Source organism: Drosophila novamexicana, unplaced genomic scaffold (assembly GCF_003285875.2).
Source record: "Drosophila novamexicana strain 15010-1031.04,08,12 unplaced genomic scaffold, DnovRS2.1 tig00000434-arrow-pilon, whole genome shotgun sequence".
In the NCBI taxonomy this organism is placed as follows: domain Eukaryota; kingdom Metazoa; phylum Arthropoda; class Insecta; order Diptera; family Drosophilidae; genus Drosophila; species Drosophila novamexicana.
Window position 1 is genome coordinate 966,550 of NW_020824802.1, and position 24,603 is coordinate 991,152.

Below are 24,603 nucleotides of genomic sequence, written 5' to 3' on the forward strand. Positions count from 1 at the left end.
TGTAGAAAATTTCATAAAGATCGGTTAAGAAAAACCAAAGTTATATGCAACTGCGCAATTGAATGGGGCAGTAGCTTTAAGAATTTCTGTATGCATGTACACACACACATTCATGCGCGCTGCTTCGCATTTTAACAGCATGGTAATTTTCTGTAATGCCATTGTAGTTCCTTTTTTTTATCATAAGTACTTAATTATTGGTGTGACTGAAGAGTAGAGGCATAGCAAGTAATGCGGTCAGTTGCGAGTTCGAACCCTGCCAAGGGAACTTTTTTTTTTTTTAATTTTTTTGGTGTTGGAATAAGAGGGTTCAGGGTATTTCGTAGTCGGGAGGTCCCGACTAGAACCTCTTACTTGTTATTACTACTAAAGTAAATGAGCTCGTAGCAGAAAACACATTTCACACATGTTTCAAAAATGTCATATTTTTGAAAAATGTGTAAATTCGCCCCGAACATTTCGTGTTTTTTGCGATGATTAATCGAGATTACTATCTATGTTGTGAAAAATGTGAAAGTATCATAACCATAGACAGCTGATATATCAACGAGCCCTTACTTCGAGAGAGCATTATTTGAGTTGTGGAAGCAAAACTTTGCGGCGCTTATGTAAATTAAAACAACTCGATAAGCTGTTTGTTTAAAGAAGCGGTACTTTTGCCACTCACATGTTACCGACAATCGGTGGGACACCAATATGTGAAATTTGAAAATGTGTCATTTTTTAAGCCAGTGGAGAAAAGCAATAATACTATAATACTACTAATTAATGATATTTTATTTTACTAGATTGTATGTTTCAGACATTACTAAAGATTAATTTCTATTTAAATTTATTTCAGTAGAATGAACATCTTTAAGTCGAACGCATACAATTTATTGTTTTTTCTCTATTTTATGTTTTATTGTTATAAAACAAGTCATGTAAGTAATAAAAAATTGTATTTACAATATTTAATTATTTTCCCTACTCTGTTTGATGAATATATATTTTATCTGACATATAATTTATTGCACCCAACTGATTTTTTTTCGCCTTTCGGCGAAGTACGTAAAGGATTACGGGCATGACAGTCGCCACAGATACGATAGCGGTATATAAAATTTACAAAGCACACGACGGCAGCTCACGCCACTACCAAGCGGTCATTATTATTAAGAGCAAAATTATTGGCATAGTAATGAATTTTGATGCCATAATAAACCGTCTCGATTTCACGAACAGGGATAAGAGAGGCATTCACGTCATAGAACAAGAGATGAGCACTTTAAGACAGAGCTCATTAACAATTTTACAATACTATGATGAGGTTGAGAAAAAGCATACTCTTCTCACCAATAAGGTCAACATGTTCTACGAACCAAGCATGGCACAAGGGCTTTGTACGAAGTTCAGAGATGATGCTTTGCGTGTTTTTGTCTCAGGCCTAAAGCGTAGCCTGACGGATGTCCTGTTCGCGGCAAAGCTTAAGAACTTACCGTCGGCCCTAGCTCTAGCGCAAGAGGTAGAGGCAAACCATGAGAGGTACGCCTTTGCCGCTAGCTTCGCTAAGGGGCAAGAAGATAGGGAACAAATATTAACCCCGAGGCCGCAGGTCCGTCAGCCAGATAGGGGTTAAGAGCAGGGGGATCCGCAACTCAGCGGTTCCAAAAATCCTGACTTCACTAAACAACAGAAACAGCAACAAAGCCAATTTGAGCAACAGAGTGGCAGGTGGAACAAAGGTGGCGGGTCACAGGAACCAATGGACGTCGATCCATCTGTGTCAAAAATTCTACAACCATCGCAAGCACCAGCCTACGTTAACTCTAGCGCTTCTCAAGCCTACAAAAGAACGGCCACTTCTGGGCTTTTAAGCGGACAGAAGAGGCAGAGAGGCCATCACACAGCTCACGAGCCGGATCAAGATTTAGGTTCGTATGCTAGCTCTGCAGCAGCAGCAGAACAGCAAATTGCCGACGACAATAGTAGCAGGTATGACTCAGACTCAATTTTTTAGGGGAAGCTCCCTGCTGCCCTACATCAGTGGGAGAGTAGCAGGGATCCAGATGAGATTTCTCATCGACACGTGCGCTTCCAAGAATTATATCAGGCCATATCTAAATTTAAACGGTGTGTGCTTAGTAAATTCTTCCTTCTCTACCCATTCTATACACGGCACCGCGAAGATCACTCATAAGTGCCTTATATCTCTGCTCAACAAAACTGCCACATTTTTCTTACTCCCAGACCTGTCCACATTTGATGGAATTGTGAGGCTCGACTTGCTCACGCAAGGAGGAGTGTTGACTGCGCCGACGCTCCCGATGTAAAAGATTCATTCCTAAAAATGCTAAAAAGCAAACACAAGGCCTTCGCCGATCCGGAAGAAGCACTTCCCTATAACACATCAGTGGTGGCCACTATCAGGACCACTGATGAACAACTTGTTTATGTCCGACTATACCCCTACCCAATGGAGGCAGCGGAATTCGTTAACAAAGAAATTCAAACCCTTCTGAAGAACGGTATTATCAAAAAATCTGTTTCCCCCTACAACAACCCCATTTGGCTGGTGGACAAGAAGAGGAGAAGAAAAGAGAGGTAACAAGAATATGCGCCTCGTAACGGATTTTCGCAAACTTAACGAGAAAACCATCGCAGACAGATACCCTATGATTAAAATTCCAATGATTTTGGGGAATCTTGGCAAAGCTAAATACTTTTCGACATTGGACCTAAAATCCGGCTATCACCAGATCACGCTAGCAGAGCGTGACCGTGAAAAAACAGCCATTGCAGTTAACGATGGGAAGTTCGAATTTAGTCGACTACCCTTTGGGTTGAAGAATGCGGCCAGCATCTTTCAAAGAACTGTTGACGACGTACTGCGTGAGCAAATTGGCAAATCTTGCTATGTCTATGTTGACGATGTCATCGTCTTCTCAAAAGACGAAAATTCTCATGTAAGGTTTGATTTTATATTGAATTTACAAAAGCACGTTAGTGCTGGTTGACTTGGGTTTTTGGAACGAATTTTTTCAAAGTAAAGTATTTCGCTTAGCCTATGGATACATGTATGTACCTATGCTGTTATTGGTTAACAGCAACAAAGAGAGGGAGAGTGAGTAGCTTGCATAAGCCTGTGTTAGTGAGCATATATGTTGCTCATGGAATGCGCTCAGACGGAGCGTGGGAAATGCAGCGTAAGCATAAACGGTCAGCTACAGAGCCTAGTGAACTGCGCTGCGTAATATGAGCCACAGCCAATATATAAAGTGGATCTGGGCTTGTTTAATGTATAATTGTTATTGTATGCGACAAAGTGCCGCATACTTTATATTTGTATATATGGTGTTATTTTAAGGCACACTACACTTCCCTTTTTAAAGAAATATAAGGGTAGTTATTCAATGAACTTAATTATTTTGAACAACATTTTTTTGTATATAATTTTTATACCCTGAACCCATTAAAAATGGGTATAAGGGTATATTGTATTTGTGCGAAAGCCAAATGCATGTAACAGGCAGAAGGAAGCTTCTCCGACCCCATAAAGTATATATATTCTTGATCAGCATAAATAGCCGAGTCGATCTAGCCATGTCCGTCTGTCTGTCCGTCCGTCCGTATGTATGAACGCAAGGATCTCAGAACCTATAAGAGCTAGAGACTTGAAATTTTAGATGTAGGTGCTCCTAGTTCCCGCGCAGATCGAGTTAATTTCCGATAATCGATAATTTACTCCGTTTCCAAGCAATCGATAAAAATCGATATCGATATCCTGTTTTTTGGGCAATTTTGGTAAATAATAAGAGCCAGAGTCACCAAACTTGACATAAAGCTTCTAAAATATAATGTATATATGCATTTGATATTGGAAAAAGAGGGTTCAGGGTATCCCCTAGTCGGGAGCTCCCGACTAGAACCTCTTACATGTTTTTTGTTATAAAATAATAAAATGTAATAAATGATAAAAATATTATGAATTTAAAAAAAAAAATTTAAGATTTATGAAAATATAAAAATGTAAAAATTTGAAAATATAAAGATATAAAAATATAAAAATGTAAAATTCATTAGAGTAGTTTGTTCATCTCAATGATTAATTTTTTTTTTTGTTTTTTTCAGTTGGTTGATCAGGCCAATGTATATGTACTTTTTTTTGTGAATTCATAAAGGAACATAAAGACTTTATAAAGAACATTTATATGTTTTATTCGTTAATCATTTTTAGTCTATTCTTATGAACTTTTTGGGTCCTATTTTTGTTATCTTTAATTAACATGTTATCCCTATTTTCTATGTTAACTATTGTATATGGACCTATATATACTGTATCCAATTTATGGCCGGTTTCGTTTCTTAATTAGAGTTTTTCTCCTATTTTTACTTGAAAATCTATAACTTTTTTATCAAAAAGTTCCTTACTTTTTGCTTTATGTTTTTCAAGCATTATCCTAGACCTTTTATACGCTATTTCTAATCTAAACTTTACTTCTTTAGAATAATCTTCTACATTATATAGTGGGTCTATTCTATTTATATTATTAAAATCTTTTGGTAAATTGAGTGTTTTATCAAAAATTAGCTCATATGGACAATAATTGTGTGCCATAGAGGGTGTCGTGTTAAAACAGAATACGAAGTATTTGATCCATACGCCCCAATCAGTTTTATCAACTTATATAAATTAAATCGATTTGCTGGTCCAATGAGGCGATAGTTGATCCGTCTCTCGTCCAGCGATGCCTAGTCCAGTGATATTTAGGACGATTATGGTGGAGAGTTTGACTTCACTCTCTTTGCTGATTACTGGCCTTGTGGCTCAGCAATGTTTTTGTAATATATAACAAATGATATTTACGGCAGCGTGCCGGAGTAGTGCAAGTTTATTCTTAAACGTCAAATGCAAAACTGAAGAACTTAATGCACAGAAAGTTTTACTTAAGCTAAGCCAAATGTCATGGTCGGCAAGCCGACTCAGCAAAATCTTAGGCAATAACGGAAACTCTTGCAGCAAAACAAAAGTGTCCGGTTACCACCGCTGACCATTGCAGCTATTGCGCGCTGATACAAAGTATGCAGTGTCACAATTGCGGGGTCTGTTCCTTAACTTATGAAGCCCGCGATAGCGAGGGCTGATTATAACTTATGAAATATCCTATATTAAGTGCTATGTGTTAACTACTCCCCCTTCAATTATAAGGCCGTCCTCGGCCGACCCAATCCCGGCGACGACTTCTCGTAACTGCTTCGCAGACTTCTTTGCGTCGATGATCCGCCAACGAGTGAGGCCAATGCAGATTAAAGCACAGCATATGGCTCCAATGATGAATGCCACACGATAAGCTTGATCAGTTCCGGCGTTTTTCTTGAATTGCTGTATCACCTCCAAATTACGTTCACTCAAACGATGAAGGTAAGGGAGGCTGAGGACATCTTGGCTGGCAGTGATGTTCAGCAAGGGAGAATTGGCAATACCCGGGACTCTATTGCGTACGTTGTTGTGATTGTAAAACAGAGTCCCGTTAATTGCGACTCGGTCTCCGAACGTGATGAGATGCGTGCCTTGTACCTGGATCTCAGTGCCGTTGTCCGTTGTCCTGAATCCTTGCGGACCCCTCGTTGAGGATGATGATTCCGTCATCTACATGGGTGATAATTTCCAGGTTGCTCGGCTGGATCTCGCAGTGTGCCGTGCCACCTGCATGGAGCTATTTGGCACATGAACTCTCTAATGCCAGACGACAAAATGTGGCTCCAGGTGAAGCGTCGCAACTCTGCAGTGTGTGGGTTTCTCCATCGCATTCGGCTATGACGTTGTCAAACAATCGCAATATGAAGTTCTTGTGGACGACAGGATAAATCGTAATTTTTCTGCAAGCTTTTTTAATCTTTGGGAATTTAATGATAAAATGTATAGTGTTTATGGATTGAAGAACTTTTACGGACGCAACGGGCATAAGATCTCCTATGGGCGTGTTGGTGGGTTCCTCTAGCCAAATTGATTTCAAATCTGAGTGGTCCAAAATGTTTGGGCTAACAATGCTAGCCTTCTCAAGATTAATGGCGAACATTAAATTTTGTAACTCCATCATCAGCATTCTGTTTCTAGTCAGTAGTATTTCAAATAAATGGCTAGTGTCAACTTGTTAGTTTTTGGTTATCTTGAGAATTTTATTGACAGTGTTTGTTAACTGGTTAAGCTGGTCTTGAACTCTAGTGTTTATTTCTACTTGTCTATTGTTGGCATTTATTAGTTGCCTTTCAGTGAACCTAGTCTGCTCTAAATCACCGGCATCGGGTGTACCCGCCACAACCTTCAGTATGGATCCTAGGAAATCTAAACTCCTGGCGACTCTATGGTGTGTGCCTAGCGCCTCTAATAGGTCTTGTAGATGTGCCGTGTCCACACTTAGAAGTTTTTTCATGTGGGATAGCGGCAACATGTCAATTAATTTGACCGTTTCTTCCACCATTCGCACGTACTCTGAGAGGTTTGCCGAGTGCCTAACATAGTCGTATTCTTCCCATACCAAGATTTCACCGTCGACGATGGGAATGTACTTGGCACGCGAGTAGCCGGTGACATGTGCTGAAGCCACTGATAAGGAAAGGAGAAATATGGATCCAAACCTTAGGTTGTCCTTGTGGACCACCCTCCCTCTAATGAGGACCTCGGTCCCCAGGTCTGCTTCCACGGCCTTCTCATCACATAAAGGTGTGAGTTTGTTTCCGAGCCGTCGGTTGGACTTGACCAAAACTTTGTCACCAACGTCGAAGACCCTATTCTGCCGATTTGCGTTCTCCCTAGCTCTGAGCGTCGTCTGAGCGTTTCTGATCTTTTCTTGTATCTTTGCAAGCGTGTGTAAATTACAGTGGAGAGCATTTAAGCATTTGGGTGAAACTACATCTTCGAGCTCGTCTAGCAGCGATTCGATGCAAGTATAGCTGATCAAATAGCGTTTCTTGTTTCCAAAAAGCATAAAACTTCGTTTTAAGGGGAAACGCGCCTCTTTGGTTTTGAAAACAATTCAAGGGTTTGTCTGTTGTCTCAATGGTGTTGGTGAGAGATACCTCACTGTGGATCGTTGCTGCGCAGGACACAACTTCTTGTTCATTTACAGCGTTGAGCTGCTGGCTTGACAAGGCATCCGCAACCAGATTGTCCTTGCCAGGTTTATAGAGATACGTGCATTAGACTCGTCAATGCGCTCTTTCCAACTTTTAATCTTCGCATTTGGATTGGTTTCCGAAACTGCGAAGGTCAAGGGTTGATGGTCAGTGAAGATATTAATGTCTTTCACTTCATACAAATAGTCCTTCAACGTTCTTGAAATCATTGTTATAGGACGACCCTCTTGAGACAAAACTGCACCTATGCCGTGAGCCGAAGCATCGGTCGTTAGATCGAATGGCTTCTTAAAATCGGGGTACCTGAGCATTACATTCTCGGATGACAAAATATCGCGCAACTTCTGAAACGCCCTTTGCTGCACTTCAGAGAATTGAACCTTTATATTTCTGGACCTATGTGTACTGACTGTTCCATTTTCACCCTTCAAGATATTCGAGATGGGTCTTGCTATTGCGGCGAAGTCCCTATTGAAACATCTGTAATAACTTGCGAGGCCTAGAAATGATCTAACCTCGAACAGTGTTTTAGGTTCTGGATACTCCTGTATTGCCCTAACCTTTTCAGGATCCGCCGTGGCGCCAGTGCTGGTGACTATGAAACCAAGAAAGTTTACGCTTTTCTTAAAAAACTGTGACTTTTCGACGGAGACCCTCATGTTTGCTTCGTGTAAGCTTTTTAGGACCCAATCCACGTGTTTAATGTGGGATTCCTTATCTTCTGAAAAGATGATTACGTCATCGACATAAACATAGCAAAATTTGCCAATCTGCTCTCGCAGTATGTCGTCGATGGTTCTTTGGAAGATGCTTGCTGCATTCTTTAATCCAAAGGGGAGTCTATTGAACTCGTATTTCCCCCCGTTCACAGAGAAAGAGGTTTTTTCACGGTCGCGTTCAGCGAGTATGATCTGGTGATAACCAGACTTGAGGTCTAATGTTGAAAAGAATTTGGCTCTCCCCAAATTCCCCAATATCATTGATATATTTGGCATAGGGTATTTGTCAGGCACGGTTCCTTCGTTAAGTTTACGAAAGTCCATTACCAACCTCATTTTCCTATTGCCTGCTTCATCAGTGCCCTTCTTGTCTACTACCCATATTGGGTTATTGTAGGGAGAGCCGGACTTTTGAATTATATCATTTTTTAGCAGATCTTTGATTTCTTTATTAACGAAATCAGCTGCTCCCATTGGATATGGGTAAAGCTTGGCATAGATGGGTTGCTCATCAGTGGTCCTAATGGTAGCCACGACTGATGTGTAATACGGCAACGCATCATCTTTTGTCTGGCCTTTAGCAATTTTAAGAAAGAACTTTTAACTGAAGGGGGTGCGTCTGCACAATCTACTTTTGTGAAATTTACGTTGGCACAAGTGTGGAAGGTGATTTTTTCGACTTACGTACCCCACTTGAGTTGTCCTGAAGCTAAGCAAAGTGAGGCTCCTACCTGTTTTAACAGGTCAAGGCCAATGATGCCATCAAACGTTGACAAATCTGGTAAAATAAAGAATGTAGCTTTTGTATTGAACATCGACACAAGGCATTTTTGTGTGATGTTTGTCGTGCCATGGATTGAATGAATTGTGAAATTTTTGTCAACCGGGCAAACGCCTTTTAATCCTTCATATGGTCGAATGAAATTTTTCGAAGCGCCCGTATCGATGAGGAATTTCATATCAGTCCCCGCTACTCTTCGTCGGATGAGAGGTAGCAGGGACTTGCTCCTAAAAAATTGAGCACATCCGAACCAGCATCGCTGTTGCCATTGTCGTCAACTTGCGACACCGCGCTATCAGCGGCTGTGGCATATGACTCTGACCCCCCTGGTGCGCCCTGCGCAATGTGGGTTACCCTTTGCTGCTTTCTCTGAGCACTTGTGCGAAAAGATTGGGCTGATCTCTTGTTTACATAATGGAAGGGTCAACTTCCATGGGCACTGGTGCCGTATTGTTACTCTGTTGTCGGTCGCTCTTTTGATCGGGTTGGCTTTGCGTCCTGGCCTGCTTATTGTAGTGTGGGTTTTTCTGGCCATTTGACTGTGGCTCCCCCTGCTGGCTATTCTGCACTTTAGTGCTTGGTCTACGCTCTTTTTCCTCCTGACTTCTAGCGTAGTTAGCCGCAAAGGCATGTCTCTCATGGTTAGATTCAACCTCCTGTGCAAGGGCGAGTGCCGAGGGTAAGTCCTTTGGCTTAGCCGCGAAAAGCACGTCTGTGAGGTTGCGTTTGAGACCTGATATAAAAACGCGCAATGCGTCATCACGGAATTTTTCCTTGTTGGTCAGTAAAGTCCGTTTTTTTTCTACTTCGTCGTAATACTGAAGTAGCGATAGGCCCCCTTGGCCCAAGGTGCCTAACTCCTGTTCTATTACATGGATGGGTCGTTTGTCACTATACGTGAAATCGAGGCGATTTATAATCGCATCAAAATTCAATTTTGTGCCAAACGAAGCTAGTACTGCATCAGCAGGGCCCCTGACCTTGCTTCTGATAATGATAACCGCCTGATAGTGGCGTGAACTGCTATTATATGGTTTGAAAATTTGATAGGCTGCCAGCGCTGCTTGCCGCCACGACACATAAGATTCTTGTGCTCCGGTAAACTCGGGCAAGCATTTGACGGCGTCAAGTGGCTCGTCGCAGCGTATCTCATTGTTTATTTCAATGGCCACATACTTTTGCACTTCTGGCGTAGTAATGCGCACAGCCGCTATCTGTTCATACATTTGGTTAATTCTTTGAATTAACTCTTGTTCTCTCTGTTGGCTTGCAGCAGCTTGCTCAGCTAAGGCGCTGGAGATGGCCGTCCGCATTATTGCCCTAAGTTGTTCAGCGTTCATGTTGCTAGGCGCTGGGGGAACAACGGGTTTCAGTTTTGGTCTGCGAATAAGGGCCTGAGTGTCACAGTCAGATTCTGAGTCACTTGAACAGTGGCCGGGCGTTCTGTATTGTGAGAATGAAGAGCTCATATGCCTTCGCTACAGATAAACAATTCAATATTTTGATGATTAAGCGTGAGTTCCTCTACGCTGGCGTGTCATGTTACCCCAGAGCGTTTAATTACAAAGTTACGTAAAGACAACTAACGAATAGAGTGGGAAGCAAGCCGACAAAATATGCGTTCTTGCAATTTGCTTTAAGTACAAGTGACAAATATCTAGCTCATTTATCAATCAAAGCTCTCAATGCCGTATAACTATTATTATTATTTTTCTTTATAGATTTATAATCGAGTAATGCAAAATATAATGTGCTTTTTTTTCTTTTTAAATTTCTTTTGAATTGACTTGAAAAGAGTTTAGGAAAAGCCCACTTACATGATTCTAAGACAACTACTAAAGGGCAATTAAGCTCCAACGCCGCAGTCTTCGTACTTGTTATTCGTAGTCGCTCCCTTCGCCGCAGTCTCCGCTGCCCGAAGTGCTCCAGCGGCTTCGGTGTAAAAGTATATGTAAATCGCACTGCGCTTGAGCGCACCTTTGTGAATCACGAGATTATGATCGCTAATTCACTGTTACTGCAGCTTATTGCTTCTTGTTGTAGTGTTCACTGCGCAACTACATTTGTTAACTCAATGTCACTATTATTATTATTAGTGATTAGCTTATTATTTTTATTATTTTATTTTTTAATGTTCACTGCGCGGCACTGTTGGTGTGACCGCGACTTAATGTTCACTTTGCAAGAAGTTTTTTCTTTGCAAACGCGTGGGTAATCGTAACTACCACTAGTTGGGCGCCAATTAAATCGATCTGCTGGTCCAATGAGGCGATAGTTGATCCGTCTCTCGTCCAGCGATGCCTAGTCCAGTGATATTTAGGACGATTATGGTGGAGAGTTTGACTTCACTCTCTTTGCTAATAACTGGCCTTGTGGCTCAGCAATGTTTTTATGAAGCACGCGATAGCGAGGGCTGATTATAACTTATGAAATATCCAATGTTAAGTGCTATGTGTTAACTTATATATGATCGTATGTATTCGTTAAAAGTCCTGTGACTTTTTTCTACTGTTCAAACTGTCTGGTGATGATGTGCAGTTGATGTTATGTTGTTTATTTTCATATACTTGCACAAATTGTTTATGATTGAATTCTTATATTCCGTACCCATGTCCGTAATGAACGTCTTCATTGGACCGTACTTCATAATATAAGATTCGAATATAGCTTTAGCGATAGTGCTTGCATTATTTGGGATCGGTATGGCGACGAGGTATTTCGTTAAATCACAAATGAGTGTAACTGCATACTCGTTTCCATTCTCTGATCTAGGTAATGGACCTATTGTGTCAACGATTATTCTTTCGAAAGCGGATATTGTTTCTGTTATTGTTAGAGTTTTTGTACCCTTTGTTGTTTTTGCTTTCTGGCATTTTGGACATTTTCGGATGTAGTCTTTTATTTGTTTAGACATACCTTTCCAAAAATAATGTCGTTTGACTTTGGCCAAGGTTTTTATAATGCCTGTATGTCCTCTTAGTATTGGATCATCATGTAGTTTAGACAATATAGCTTCTTTTTCTTTTCCAGAATTTATTTGGGTCACCGGGTGGAGTAGCGCTATGTTTCTGTTTTATTTTGTAGCTCCTTGATGGTTATTCTCGATAACGCATCTGCTACGTAATTATCTTTACCCTTCTTACCGTAAAGTTATATTCCTCCAATTCAAGCCTCGTACTTGTTAATTTTGAACTTGGATTGACCATTGAAAACAGATAAGTTAGTGGTCTGTGATCCGTTTTTACCGTAAATGGTTACCATAAATATATGATCGAAAGTGTGTTATTGCCCAGTCAATAGCTGTTAATTCCTGTTCAGTTGTACTCTTGTTACTTTCTCCTTTAGTAAAGGATCTTGATGCGTATGCAATTGGAAGTTGGAAGCTTGGCCATTTTTGTGACAAATGGTAATCGCGTGAAGCGTTATGAGCCATTGCTTGTTGAGAATGACGTTATATTTTTATAACTTTTTATACCCTGAACCCATTAAAAATGGGTACAAGGGTATATTGTATTTGTGCAAAATCCAAATGTATGTAACAGGCAGAAGGAAGCATCTCCGACCCCATAAAGTATATATATTCTTGATCAGCATAAATAGCCGAGTCGATCTAGCCATGTCCGTCTGTCTGTCCGTCCGTCCGTCCGTATGTATGAACGCAAGGATCTCAGAATCTATAAGAGCTAGAGACTTGAAATTTTAGATGGAGGTGCTCCTAGTTCCCGAGCAGATCGACCGATAATCGATAACTTGCTCCGTTTCCAAGCAATGGATAAAAATCGATATCGATATCCTGTTTTTTTTTTTAGCAAATTGGGTAAATAATAAGAGCTAGAGCCACCAAACATGATATGTTGCTTCTAGAATATTATAGATATTTCAAGTATCTTCATTTCACACGTATCGCCACCTCCCCGCTACCACCCAAGAGCTATAAATCAAGTTAATAACCCAACTTTTATTGCCAACCAATTTAAACCACAATTTAAATGCAATTGACTTTTTCAGAATTCACAAATATTCTATGGTACAATAAGATATACTGTAGAAAATTTCATAAAGATCGGTTAAGAAAAACCAAAGTTATATGCAACTGCGCAATTGAATGGGGTAGCAGCTTTAAGAATTTCTGTATACATGTACACTCACACATTCATGCGCGTCTGCTTCGCATTCTAATAGCATGGTAATTGCATCTTTTTTTGGAATGTTATTTTAGTTCCTTTTTTATCATAAGTACTTAATTGTTGGTGTGGCTGCTGAGTAGAGGCAAGTAATGCGGTCAGTTGCGAGTTCGATTCCTGCCAAGGGAACTTTTTTATTAATTTATTTGGTGTTGGATTAAGAGGGTTCAGGGTATCCCATAGTCGGGAGCTCCCGAATAGAACCTCTTACTTGTTTCAAGTTCAATTTGGTGGAAGCCAGGCATTAAGTCTAGGCATGAAAAATATTTTGCTCTACCTAATTGATCTAGAATATCATCAATTCTAGGTAGTGGAAATTTGTCGGACAATAGGACAATAATTTGACGATAGGCAATTACTAATCGCCATTTTTTCTTTTCAGAGTCCGGAAGAGACTTTTTCGGGACTAGTAAGAGTGGGCTATTATATTCTGAGACTGACGGATCGACTATTTTATCGTCTATTATTTTTTGAACTTGGGCTTGAATTTCTTGTACTTGACTATGAGGACTCCTATTTTTTATATACATCATCCTTCAGTCTAAGCTTTTGTTTGTAAAAATTATTTGTTGTTATTGATTCGGTTTCTAGTCCGAATATGTCTGTATATCTGGTACATAAATCTTTTAATTGATTTTTTAATAAAGGCGGAAAGTTTTTAATTAATTTATTCATAACGAAGTTGTCTCTTTCTTCGTTAGTTTCTCTTAATATTTCATAACCATTAAAGGTTTCATAGTTTATTTTAATTAAATTGACGATCTTATTGGTATTTGTTGTATTTAAAATTCGTACATAAGTTTTTGCGTGGTTGGATATGGTATTTGCGATATAAATTCCTTCATGAATTTCTTGATTTAATATCAAAATTTGATTTTTCATTGAGGGTATTTGTATTCCACGGACAACTTCGGAACGAGATGGGAATACTGTGACATTATTGTCACAAATATGAAGTATTTGTAATTTTATCGGATAGTTTAAGTCGTTTGGGCGAAGAATTAGTGAGTCGCCACTCTGGGTGAAATCTTATTGGTAATTATATTGTTCTATGAAATCTATGCCTAGCATGCCATCACTAGGTATTGGGAAATTTTGATCGACTAAATGGAAGTTATGAGGAATTATGTATTTACCTGTAGTGAGTTCTATAAATGCCAAGCCTTTTGAAAAATTTGTACCTTCGCCAATTCACGATATTTGGGTAGAAACCTTTTCGTTTACGTTTTCAACTATATCTACATTTTCTTTTAATATAGATATATCTGTACCAGTATCAAGCAACAGTGTAAAGGATTTACCTGTTCTTTCATTGTTAATTTTTACAAATATGCTGAGGTTGAGGTTGATGATTTTTATTGTGCCATTTATTGGCTCTAAACATCTGAGGGGTCTTGTTGGTTTTTCAGATTACCTTGAGTTACTCGGACATTACCTCTATTGTTATTATTTTGGTTGTTACCTCGGTTGGAATTATTCCTTCCTCGGTTATTACCACGGGCATTACCTCTATAATGTCCTCTGCCATTGCTATTGTTGTTATAGTTTGCGTTATGATTACCGCGGCCATTGCCTCTACCTCTTTGGTAATTGCGATAATCATTGCCTCTATTGTGTCTTCCTCGCTGATATAATACTGTGCTGACACTTCCAGTCATTTCAGTGCTGCAATGAATGTATTTACTCATTGCATCATTAAATGTGCGTCAATGGATACACCTTTGATGCTACTTTTTATACCCTTGCAGTGAGTATTATAATTTTGTCGTGAAATGTGTAACGCATAAAAGGAGACATCTCCGACCCCATAATGTATATATATTCTTGATCAGCATCAACAGCCGAGTCGATAGAGCCGTGTCCGTCTGTCCGTCTGACCGTCTGTCCGTCTGTCTGTTTCTATGCGAACTAATCTCTCAGTTTTAAAGCTATCTTAATGAAACTTTGCAGAAGTCTTTTTTCTTCTTTCTGTTGCACGCAGCACATTTGTGAAAACCAGCTGGATCGGACCACTATATCATATAGCTGCCATAGGAACGATCGGTCTAAAATTAAGTTTTTGCATGAAAAAACATTTTCTTTATCTAGATATCTTGACCAATCTCGGCAATTATTAGTTTTACTATACTCCTCATATATATGCAAAATCCTATTAAGATCGGTACACTATATCATATAGCTGCCATAGGAACGACAGGGTCGAAAATTAAGTTTTTGTATGAAAAAACATTTTGTTTATCAAGATATCTCGACCAAACTCGGCATTTATTAATTTTACTATACTAATCATATATATGCAAAATCCCATTAAGATCGGACCACTATATCAGGCTAGGCTTTTGATTATTTATTTTCCCTGTGCTTCTTAGATACGGACAAAGCACTATAAGCATTATAAAAAGGGGTCTGCAAGGGCATTAGGTCTTCGGCGTGTCGAAGATAACCTTTCTTTCTCGTTAATTTATTAATAATGCCATTAATCGTGGTCTCGTCTTGGCATTTGTATAGTATTGTGCCAATTAGTTTTGATTTTATGACTTCTACAGCCAAATCCTCTTGGTTGCGCTTTGTTCGTTCAACAAGCCTTAAGGCTGTTAAAAAACGATTTAGTGACAGTTTTTTACCGTCAAATTCAGGGACTGTAGACGAAATTTGTCTTACATATTCCCTATCTAAGGCTGCCTGGTCTGGCATGTTCGATTCTGTATCGTCCAGTGTTTCAATATCGATATCAATATTTATATCGGTAATTGGCTTCGACTCATTCAGATCTTGCAGCTGGTTTGGTTCAAACTTTGCTGGTAAAAATAGATCTCCTGGAACATTTATTATGATATTCTGTCTAATGCCACTGTTTTTCAATCTTGTATTTAAAGATTGTATGACTTTAAGGCATTGTTTGGCATGTTCTTGTGTTAGTTTATCTTTAATGGAATCTACTGCATGTACTATATTGTTATATTGTTTTATCAATATTTGTACATGGTATATTAGTGTTTCTACCTTTATAGGTATGCCTTTATTGATTGATATTTGATATTTTTCACTAATATACTCCATTCCATATTATTATAATAGATATCTATCGATGCAGTCGAACCATTAGTATCGTTGCTGGTCCCAAAATTGGGTGTTCTTCAGTTACTAGTTTTACTGAGACATATGGAAACATACTTAGTATGATTCCCTTTTCGATTTTTTGAACAATGTATCAATGGACCCATATGAGTATTGAACATGTCCGTGTATTCGTATTCGAAATCACACACTTTTATAAAATCTCTATGTAATCGCAGTACGTTTATTGCGCGAGTACGAAAGTTTGGCTCATTTCTTTACGTAAACCTAATGATTGCCTGACATATTCAAATTTATTCATACCTTATCTAGTCCGTCTGCTCTACTGCTATAGCGTTTCTTAATTTTCTATGCTAGTGATACAATAGAAATAGTAAAATGTTCTAAATGTTCTTTAGGGTCAAATACTTTTACATTATTTATAACATTTGCGGCTGATTTTTCAACCATCGAACCCATTTTGATAAAAATTTCTTACAAAAATTGATATAATGTCTTTAAATTCATATAATGTTTTTATGTAACATATAGTGTTTTTAGTTTTAAATGCCAATGTTTTAAGTTTCAAGGTTTCAATATTGCTAATAACACAAAATACTACTTAGCATTTCGCATAGCTTTACGGGCTATGCTGTTTCCGCTCAATTTTACAAAATTTTTTTTTTTTTTAATTAAAAGTTATTAAGGATATAACCGCAACTGTTGTTCATCGTTGCATCAGCTGGGCGTCGCCGGATGTGGCACGCTGATGCTCCCTCGTATTCGCAAGTGGCGGTGTGCCTCTCGCACTTATTCCGATGGCACAGCTTGTTGCGCTGGCGGTACCGGTGCTGGTCTTCGCACAGGTGTTTATTTGTTGGAGGTGCCGGCTTTGCAGTGTCTGCACGTATATTCGCAGAAGGGGCTGTCGAGTGGGCCTTCGCAATCCTGTGGGCACATTCGTTTTTCTTTTGGCAGGCTGGTTGCGGCAATGGGTGTAACTTTATTAGTTGTTTGGTTTTTTATAGCTTTCATATTTGAGTGAGTAGTGGTGTTTGGTTTTCTCTGCTTAATTTCATTTTGCAGATAGTCGAGCTCATTTTGTAACTTCAGAGTTGTCGACCATGCGGGTGTTGGCTGTTTTGTGCATAGCAGCCACCTTAGGTGCGCTATTCTTTTATTAATTTTATTTTTTATGCCACCGCGTTTATGAACCATAACACTCACTCTCTACTCACTCAGAATACGGGATGCTCAATGTATAAATTACGACGGCAGTTCTTATAGATGGCCTCTCGTTGATCATGAAGTTCCCTTTCCACCTGGATATTATGGATAGCCTCTTTGTTGGCCATGAAGTTCCTTTTCAAATTGTATATTATACATGGCCTCTTTGTTGGCCATGAAGTTCATTTTTCACTTGGTCTACTGCCTCCATGCAGGGATTCATGGTCCTATCACGGTCGCCATGTAATGTTTGATTTTATAATAATTTTACAAAAGCACGTTAGTGCTGGTTGACTTGGGTTTTTGGAATGAATTTATTCAAAGTAAAGTATTTCGCTTCGCCTATGGATACATGTATATACTTATGCTGTTATTGGTTAACAGCAACAAAGAGAGGGAGAGTGAGTAGCTTGCATAAGCCTGTGTTAGTGAGCATATATGTTGCTCCTGGAATGCGCTCAGACGGAGCGTGGGAAATGCAGCGTAAGCATAAACGGTCAGCTACAGAGGCTAGTGAGCTGCGCTGCGTAATATGAGCCACAGCCAATATATAAAGTGGTTCTGGGCTTGTTTAATGTATAATTGTTATTGTATGCGATAAAGTGCCGCATACTTTATATTTGTATATAGGGTGTTCTTTAAAGGCATACGTGTACGAGGCAAATATGAGAATCTCCAAGGAAAAATCGCGTTTTTTTAAGAAAAGCGTAGATTTCCTTGGTTTCGTGGTAACCAGTAATGGAGCTACAACGGACCCTGAAAAAGTCAAAGCGATTCAGGAGTTCCCGGAACCAAAGTATATATTCGAGATCAGAAAAACGTCATGCTCAGATACCCTGACTTTAAGAAGGGTGCGAATATTTTATAAGCCAGCCAAGGAGAATTTAGTTGCTGATGCGCTATCGCGACAACAGCTCAACGCTCTTGACGAGCTGAATACTGATTCCTGCGCAGCTAGCCAGTTAATTGTTTCCAAAATCAAATTGTCATTGAAGAAGCACGCGTCCCCACCAAACGCAACTTCATTCTTTTCGGACAAGAGGCGTCATGAAGTGAGCTTCACTGATCGCACAGCCCTTCTAGATGAACTCTTTGACTTGATTAATCCAAATGCAGTTAATTCCCTCTATTGCAACCTGCACACACTAGCACAGGTGCAGGATGGCTTAGTTCGCATGTTTCCAGGCACAAAGTTCTGGCACTGCAAAAACTGAGTTGCAGATGTCTTCAACGTTGATGAGAGGAGAGAAATTCTCGTTGCCGAACATAACAGAATGGCGAAGTTTTATTTATTTATTTATTTATTTATTAAAGGTCGACAAAACGAGTGTCTTCCTCATTATTCAATATATTATACAATAGAATTTTATGCTAAAAGCCTAGTTAAAGGATACAATTTTCTAAATAGCATCACCGACCGATGGAGGTGTTTTATTTGCCAGTCCGGCCAGCTGTGCCCCTTTTCACAGCTAATTTTGTCAGTGACGCTATTAGAGCCTACATCTAAGCAGAAGGTTGTAAGTAGGAAAAAAGTGTTTTCAAGTAACATTAAAATAATCTTAATTTGCTATATTAATAAAGAAAATACAATAAATAGGAAAAATGAAAGTAAGAAGATTGTTAATAAAGTAAAGCAATGTAAGTTAGATAAAGAGTGTTAAGTAGATAGGACAGAGAGAAAAGTAATGGGAAATCACCGACCCGGTGGGGGAAAATTTTTCAGCCTGTCCGGCACGCTATGCCCCTGCTCATAGCTGGGAATGGTCAGCGACTTCCCGAAGGTATCCTGAAAGCAACGATTTTATTAGGGGTAGAGACAGTTCGGTGGAGAAAACGTGATGCAAACTATTATAATTTTTACATAGCACGCGAAAAGGATTGTGCATAGCGTAGTCTGTTGTGCACGTAGATAGTAAAAAGGGGCGATAATTTCTGGTTGGTCTAGCCGGAACAGAGAATTGAAGACGCCCTAGCAGAAAAGGAGAATCTATGTCGCCAATAATCAACTTATGTAGAAGGACAACACCGAGAATTGTCCTACGGTTGGTTAACGACGGAAGGTTGAGAAGAAGCAGTCTGCTGGAGTAGGACGGCAACCGAAGATTAGGGTCCCAATTTAAACCTCGTAAGGCAAAAAGCAGAAATTGCTTCTGAACAGATTCAATACGATCCTGGCTGTTGTTATACTGTGGAGACCAAATGCAAGAGCAGTATTCAAGGATAGGGCGAACAAGAGAGATGTACAGAAGTTTTGTTATAAAAGGATCGTTAAACTCTTTAGACCATCGTTTAATGAATCCAAGTACTCCTTTTGCCTCATTAACGATGGTATCTATGTGAAGATTGAAACAGAGTTTAGAATCAAAAATTACGCCTAGATCCTTAACTGTTAGTATACGTTGCAAAGGGATATTGTCGATTGTATAACTGACAAGATAAGGTGTAGTACGATTAAAAGTCATAAACATACACTTTGAACAGTTTAGATGCAATTGATTGGCCGAACACCATAGTTGCATAGCGTTCAAATCGTCTTGTAGACGAGAATGATGTAGGGGATTAGTGTATGATAGAAAAAGTTTGACATCGTCCGCATACATGAGTACACGGGCATGTGATATGACAGAGGGGAGATCATTTATAAAAAGGGTAAAGAGTAAAGGTCCAAGATGACTACCTTGAGGAACACCAGAAGTAACGTGAACCCGTTTAGAGGTAGTCAGCCTCAGCATTACTCTTTGGGTCCTACCTTTTAAATAAAAATTAATCCAAAGCAGAAGTCAAGTTTAAAAAGTAAAATGTCATGGTGCACAGAGTCAAACGCCTTACTGAAGTCAGTGTAAATGACATCAGTTTGCATTTTCGAAAGGAAAGCATCGTTTACCAAGGAAGTAAACTCAAGCAGATTGGTCGTAGTTGACCGATTCTTTACGAATCCATGTTGAACAGGGGAAACAACTGATTTGCAGAAATGCTGCAAATTCGAAGTGATTATTTTTTCAAATAATTTAGGAATAGCGGACAGTTTTGCAATGCCCCTGTAATTACGTATATCAGACTTCCCACCTTTCTTGTGAAGAGGAATGATATAAGATTCTTTCCAAAGAGATGGAAAGACAGAAGTTTCAAGGGATAGATTAAAAAGCTTTAGCAATGGATAAAGAATGGAAGAACTACACTCCTTGAGAAGACAATTAGGAATATTGTCCGGCCCAGGAGAGTAAGAAGACTTTAAAGAGTTTGTAGCTAATAGGAGAGAGGAGTGTGAAATAATTAGAGGAGGTATATAACTTGCGGAAGAAATAGTATAAGGGTAAGCATTAGTATTAGGACAGACTGAAGAGTAAGTTGATTGGAAAAAATTAGCAAAGAGGTTAGCAGAATCAGTGTCATTGCTAGCTTTATCCAAGCCAAGAAAAAAAGAAGATGGCAAACTTGAAGATTTACGCTTCAAGTTTACAAAATTATAAAACTGTCTCGGATTTCGGGCAAATTGTCTTTTACAACGTGTTAGATAATTCTCATAGCATTGAGAATTAAGAAGAAAGAAGTTCGACTTGGCTATGGAATATTTAGCCAAGTCTGTACGCGAACCAGACTTTTTAAACTTTTTAAAATATTTGGATTTTACATTTTTTAGATGTGATAATCTGGTAGTAAACCAGGGTGGTTTTGAAAAAGTAGTCGAAGGAATTGACTTAGGAATACACACATCTAAGAGGGAGATTAGGGTGATGTAAAAAAAATTAATAGCTCTATTCATATCAACTGAGTCATATAAGAAAGACCAATCGGTTGAATAAATAAGCTGATTCAGCAAAGAATAATTTCCTTTGCGAAAGCAATAGCGGGGCCTATTGGCTGATGAGCACGAAATGAAAGGATTACAATTTAGCATTGCAATCTCTAAAGTTGGATGATAGACATCCTCAGGAAGAGATAAAGGAGGGGACCTAGACACATTAGAAATAAGGTAGTCGTTTACAAATACAAGGTCAAGTGTTCTAGTCAAATGATTAGAAATTGAATTGATTTGAAACAACGAAAGATCAAGCATGCAGTCTATAAAATCGTGCTGTGCTGAGGGCACTAGATAATTTTTGGCAGTAAATAATGACCAAGAGATGTTGGGCAAATTAAAATCACCCAACACCATAAATAGGTCACTATCACGCACGTGTGAAGAAACTTCTTTAATACAAGTAATATGTTTCATATAAACTTGAATATCAGAAGAAGGAGGGACATAAGAGCATGTTACATAGACATTCCGTGTAGGAAAAGACACCTTAACTGAGACAATCTCAGCGTCAGTAGGCGTACTAAAACAGAAAAGTTCAGACTGGAGAGTGGCTTTAACGGCAATTAACACCCCACCACCTCGAGTTGGCCGATCATTTCGATACAAACTAAAGTTATTTGATAAAATCTCAAAATCAGATATGGTTGAGTTCAACCATGTTTCTGAAAATGCTATTATATCCGAATTGAAGGAAGTCCTGGCCATGAAAAGATTTTTAAGTTTTGAAATAAGACCTCTAAGATTCTGATAATGAAGGAAGGCTAAGTTGGCTAAGGAAATTGTGGAAAGTTGTAGAATCTGCTCAGCAGCCAAATACGATAGGCACCGGAAAAGACAAGAGCTGGAAGAAACTCCGATCCCTGAGACTCCTGGGGAATTCCTACACATTGATATATATTTCACGGACAAACAATTTTTTTTGACCTGTGTTGATAAATTCCCTAAATTTGCAGTCGTACAACCAATTCAGTCGCGCACTATCGGGGACTTAAAAGCTCCACTACTGCAGCTCATGAATTTCTTTCTACGAGCCAGAAAAATCTATTGCGATATCGAGCCTTCGATGTATTCTCAAACGATAAAGACCCTGTTGTTAAACAACTACGGAGTCCATATTGTTAATGAGCGCTTCCATAGCGCTCTAGCCGAGCTTGCACGTTGCCTCAAGCTGGAGAAAAACATCAGTGACTCAGTCGAAGTCATAATGCTAATCACGATTGAGTATAACAGGACAATACATTCGGTCATCAACAAGAGACCTGTTGATGCCCTCCATGTGCCCTCAGGCGAACCTGAAGGGGTAATATCAGCAAAGTTAAGGAGTGCGCGAAATGCGCTCCGATCTAGACTGAACGACCAGCGACAGTATAGAGTCTTTAAAGTAGGCCAAAAAGTTATAGTAAAAAGAAACCGCAGGCTTGGCAATAAACTCACGCCCTTATGTGAAGAACGGATCGTAGATGCCGACCTTGGCACGACCGTTCTCATTGAAGGGAGGGTGGTCCACAAGTACAACCTTAAGTAGGGCGAGAGCTGAAATAAAACATCGATTCTATGCATTTTGAATTTAGCTATAGGTTTGAACATTTGAGCCACTAGGCATCACCTTTAAGTTTTAATATTAAAGCCGCTTGGCATTACCTTTAGAAAGACACGTAGTAATAGTTTGGTCCGTTTTGTCCGTCTTCCGCAGATTCGGGTCTCTACTGTTTCTATTTTTGGCAAGTGCGGCAGCTCGTGTGACTAATTACTCACACGCCAAGTCTCTGAGTGCGAGAAAATGGTAAACGAAACAATTGAGCTATGTGAAAAGTTTCCGCAGTCACACATGAGAAAGCTTCTACGCGTAGATGCCTCAGAGATCTGTTTAAAGCTCTTGGCGTGCACCACAGGGTGGCAAGAAGTTTAAATTTCTTGGGCACAGCCCTCAAAGTAGTTGCGGGAACACCTGACGCCAGTGACTTCGAGAAGATCAAATTCACTGAATTACAGTTGGTGAACTCTAACAATAGACAAGTAGCTATCAACACAAAAGTTCAATAACAAATCAATCAACTCACTACAAGTGTCAACACATTACTAATAGCTGCAAAAAAGGATCAGATATATTCCGGGCATTTATACGAAACTCTTTTAGCTCAGAATAGAATGTTGCTGATGGAAATGCAGAATTTTATGCTCGCTGTTACCCTTGCAAAAATTAATATCATAAGCCCAAATATATTAGATCACATAGATTTGAAATCTATTAGGATCGATGAACCCACAGGTACTTCAATAGTTGACCTTATGTCCGTTGCGTCCGTGAAAGTAATACAATCTGTTAATGCCCTTCACTTTATCATAAAGTTCCCGAAAGTCAAAATGGCTTGCCGAAAGGTTATGCTGTATCCAGTTGCACATGAGAATGCTGTGCTACAAAGTGACGACAACCAGTGCGGAGATCAAGTGCTTGCCCTTAAGAAATGCGCTTCCACGCCGGGAGGAACCTTTTGTCAACTTTCACTGACCATCTCTTGTGCCAGAGAGCTGCATGCTGGTGGCTTGGCAAACTGCCAAATGCAGCCGAGTCACTTAGACCCGATCACATGGGTCGATGACCGAATTCTGATCATCAATAACCGGCCTGATAAAGTTTACACTGACAACGGTACTGAGACTTGGGTTCACGGAACGAATCTAATCACGTTCAATAATTGGGCTCTGATCAACGAAACTAAGTACTTGAATCGCAACAACGTCCAGAGTAAGTTCCGCGGCATCGCGGCATCTCCCCTTCTGAATGTCACCGGCCACCAAGACGTGCTGAGTCTCCCTTACCTTCATCGCTTGAATGAACGTAACCTGGAGATCATCAAGGAAGTCAAGGATGAAATTGGAAGCGTCGACAGCGTGGTAATAGCCTTCTTGTTGGGTGCTGTGTGCTGTCACCAAAAACATGACATCGGCCAAGATAGGAGCGGCCGAGGGTGGCCTTAACTTAAAGGGGAGCAGTTAACAGAGGCCAGAAGCCACTGGGCCGGATGTTCTTACAAATTAACAGGGGTCAGCAAAATGCAATATAACACCAGCCACAGATGGTGACATAGCTCTGGGCCGGATGTTCTTGCACGACGGCAGCGCACGAGGCGCAAGCTAAGCATTCTAGCGGCCGTTGTGAAAAGCACACAATAGCTTAGGTAATTTTGATCAATCTTCTGTAAGCTTAGTTTTAATTCGGCTTTCACTGAGACACATCGGCCCAGCGACTTCGCGCATAGCGCGAGCTGCATTTGTTGTTGGCAGATGAGGGTTCAGGGTATCACCTAGTCGGAATATTCCCCACTATAATCTCTTTCTTGTTTTTTTTTTTTTTTTATTTTGTATATTTACAAAATAATATCCTTTATTCCTGCGGAATAATGCCGTAAAGCATTGCTTCTGAGGCTTGTTCCTGCTACCTTATTATCCTCTGTTCGCCGTTTGTTGCGCTCAACTCTCCTGAGTTTACTCCTGTTTGGTCTTTAGCATGCTCAGAACCAAGTTATCTACAATGTCTCAGTGTCCTAGTGTCTCCAGTCTACACTAAGAGATGTTGAGGTGAGCGTCTTCTACGATTCCTCGGCCGTACCAAGCACACATCTGTGTCGTCGTAGCCTTGTCGCTCCAGAAGCATTCGTGGGCAGATGGGAGCTGCGTTAAATATAAATAAATTTGTCTACACTTGCGGAGTTCCCT

General features: G+C 39.7%; 1 protein-coding gene across 2 annotated transcripts in view; it reads left to right on the forward strand.

Annotated features, from left to right (window-relative positions):
• LOC115760422 (aminopeptidase N) overlaps window positions 1-24,603 on the forward strand; it is a 259,648-nt gene that overhangs the window by 66,250 nt on the left and 168,795 nt on the right. The window contains exon 2 of one of the 2 annotated variants that reach the window (XM_030701730.1): window positions 842-923. In XM_030701730.1, the coding sequence (XP_030557590.1) occupies window positions 846-923 (78 nt within the window). In that variant the 5' untranslated portion in view covers window positions 842-845. The remainder of the gene's footprint in view (window positions 1-841; window positions 924-24,603) is intronic. The other variant, XM_030701732.1, reaches the window with a different exon arrangement.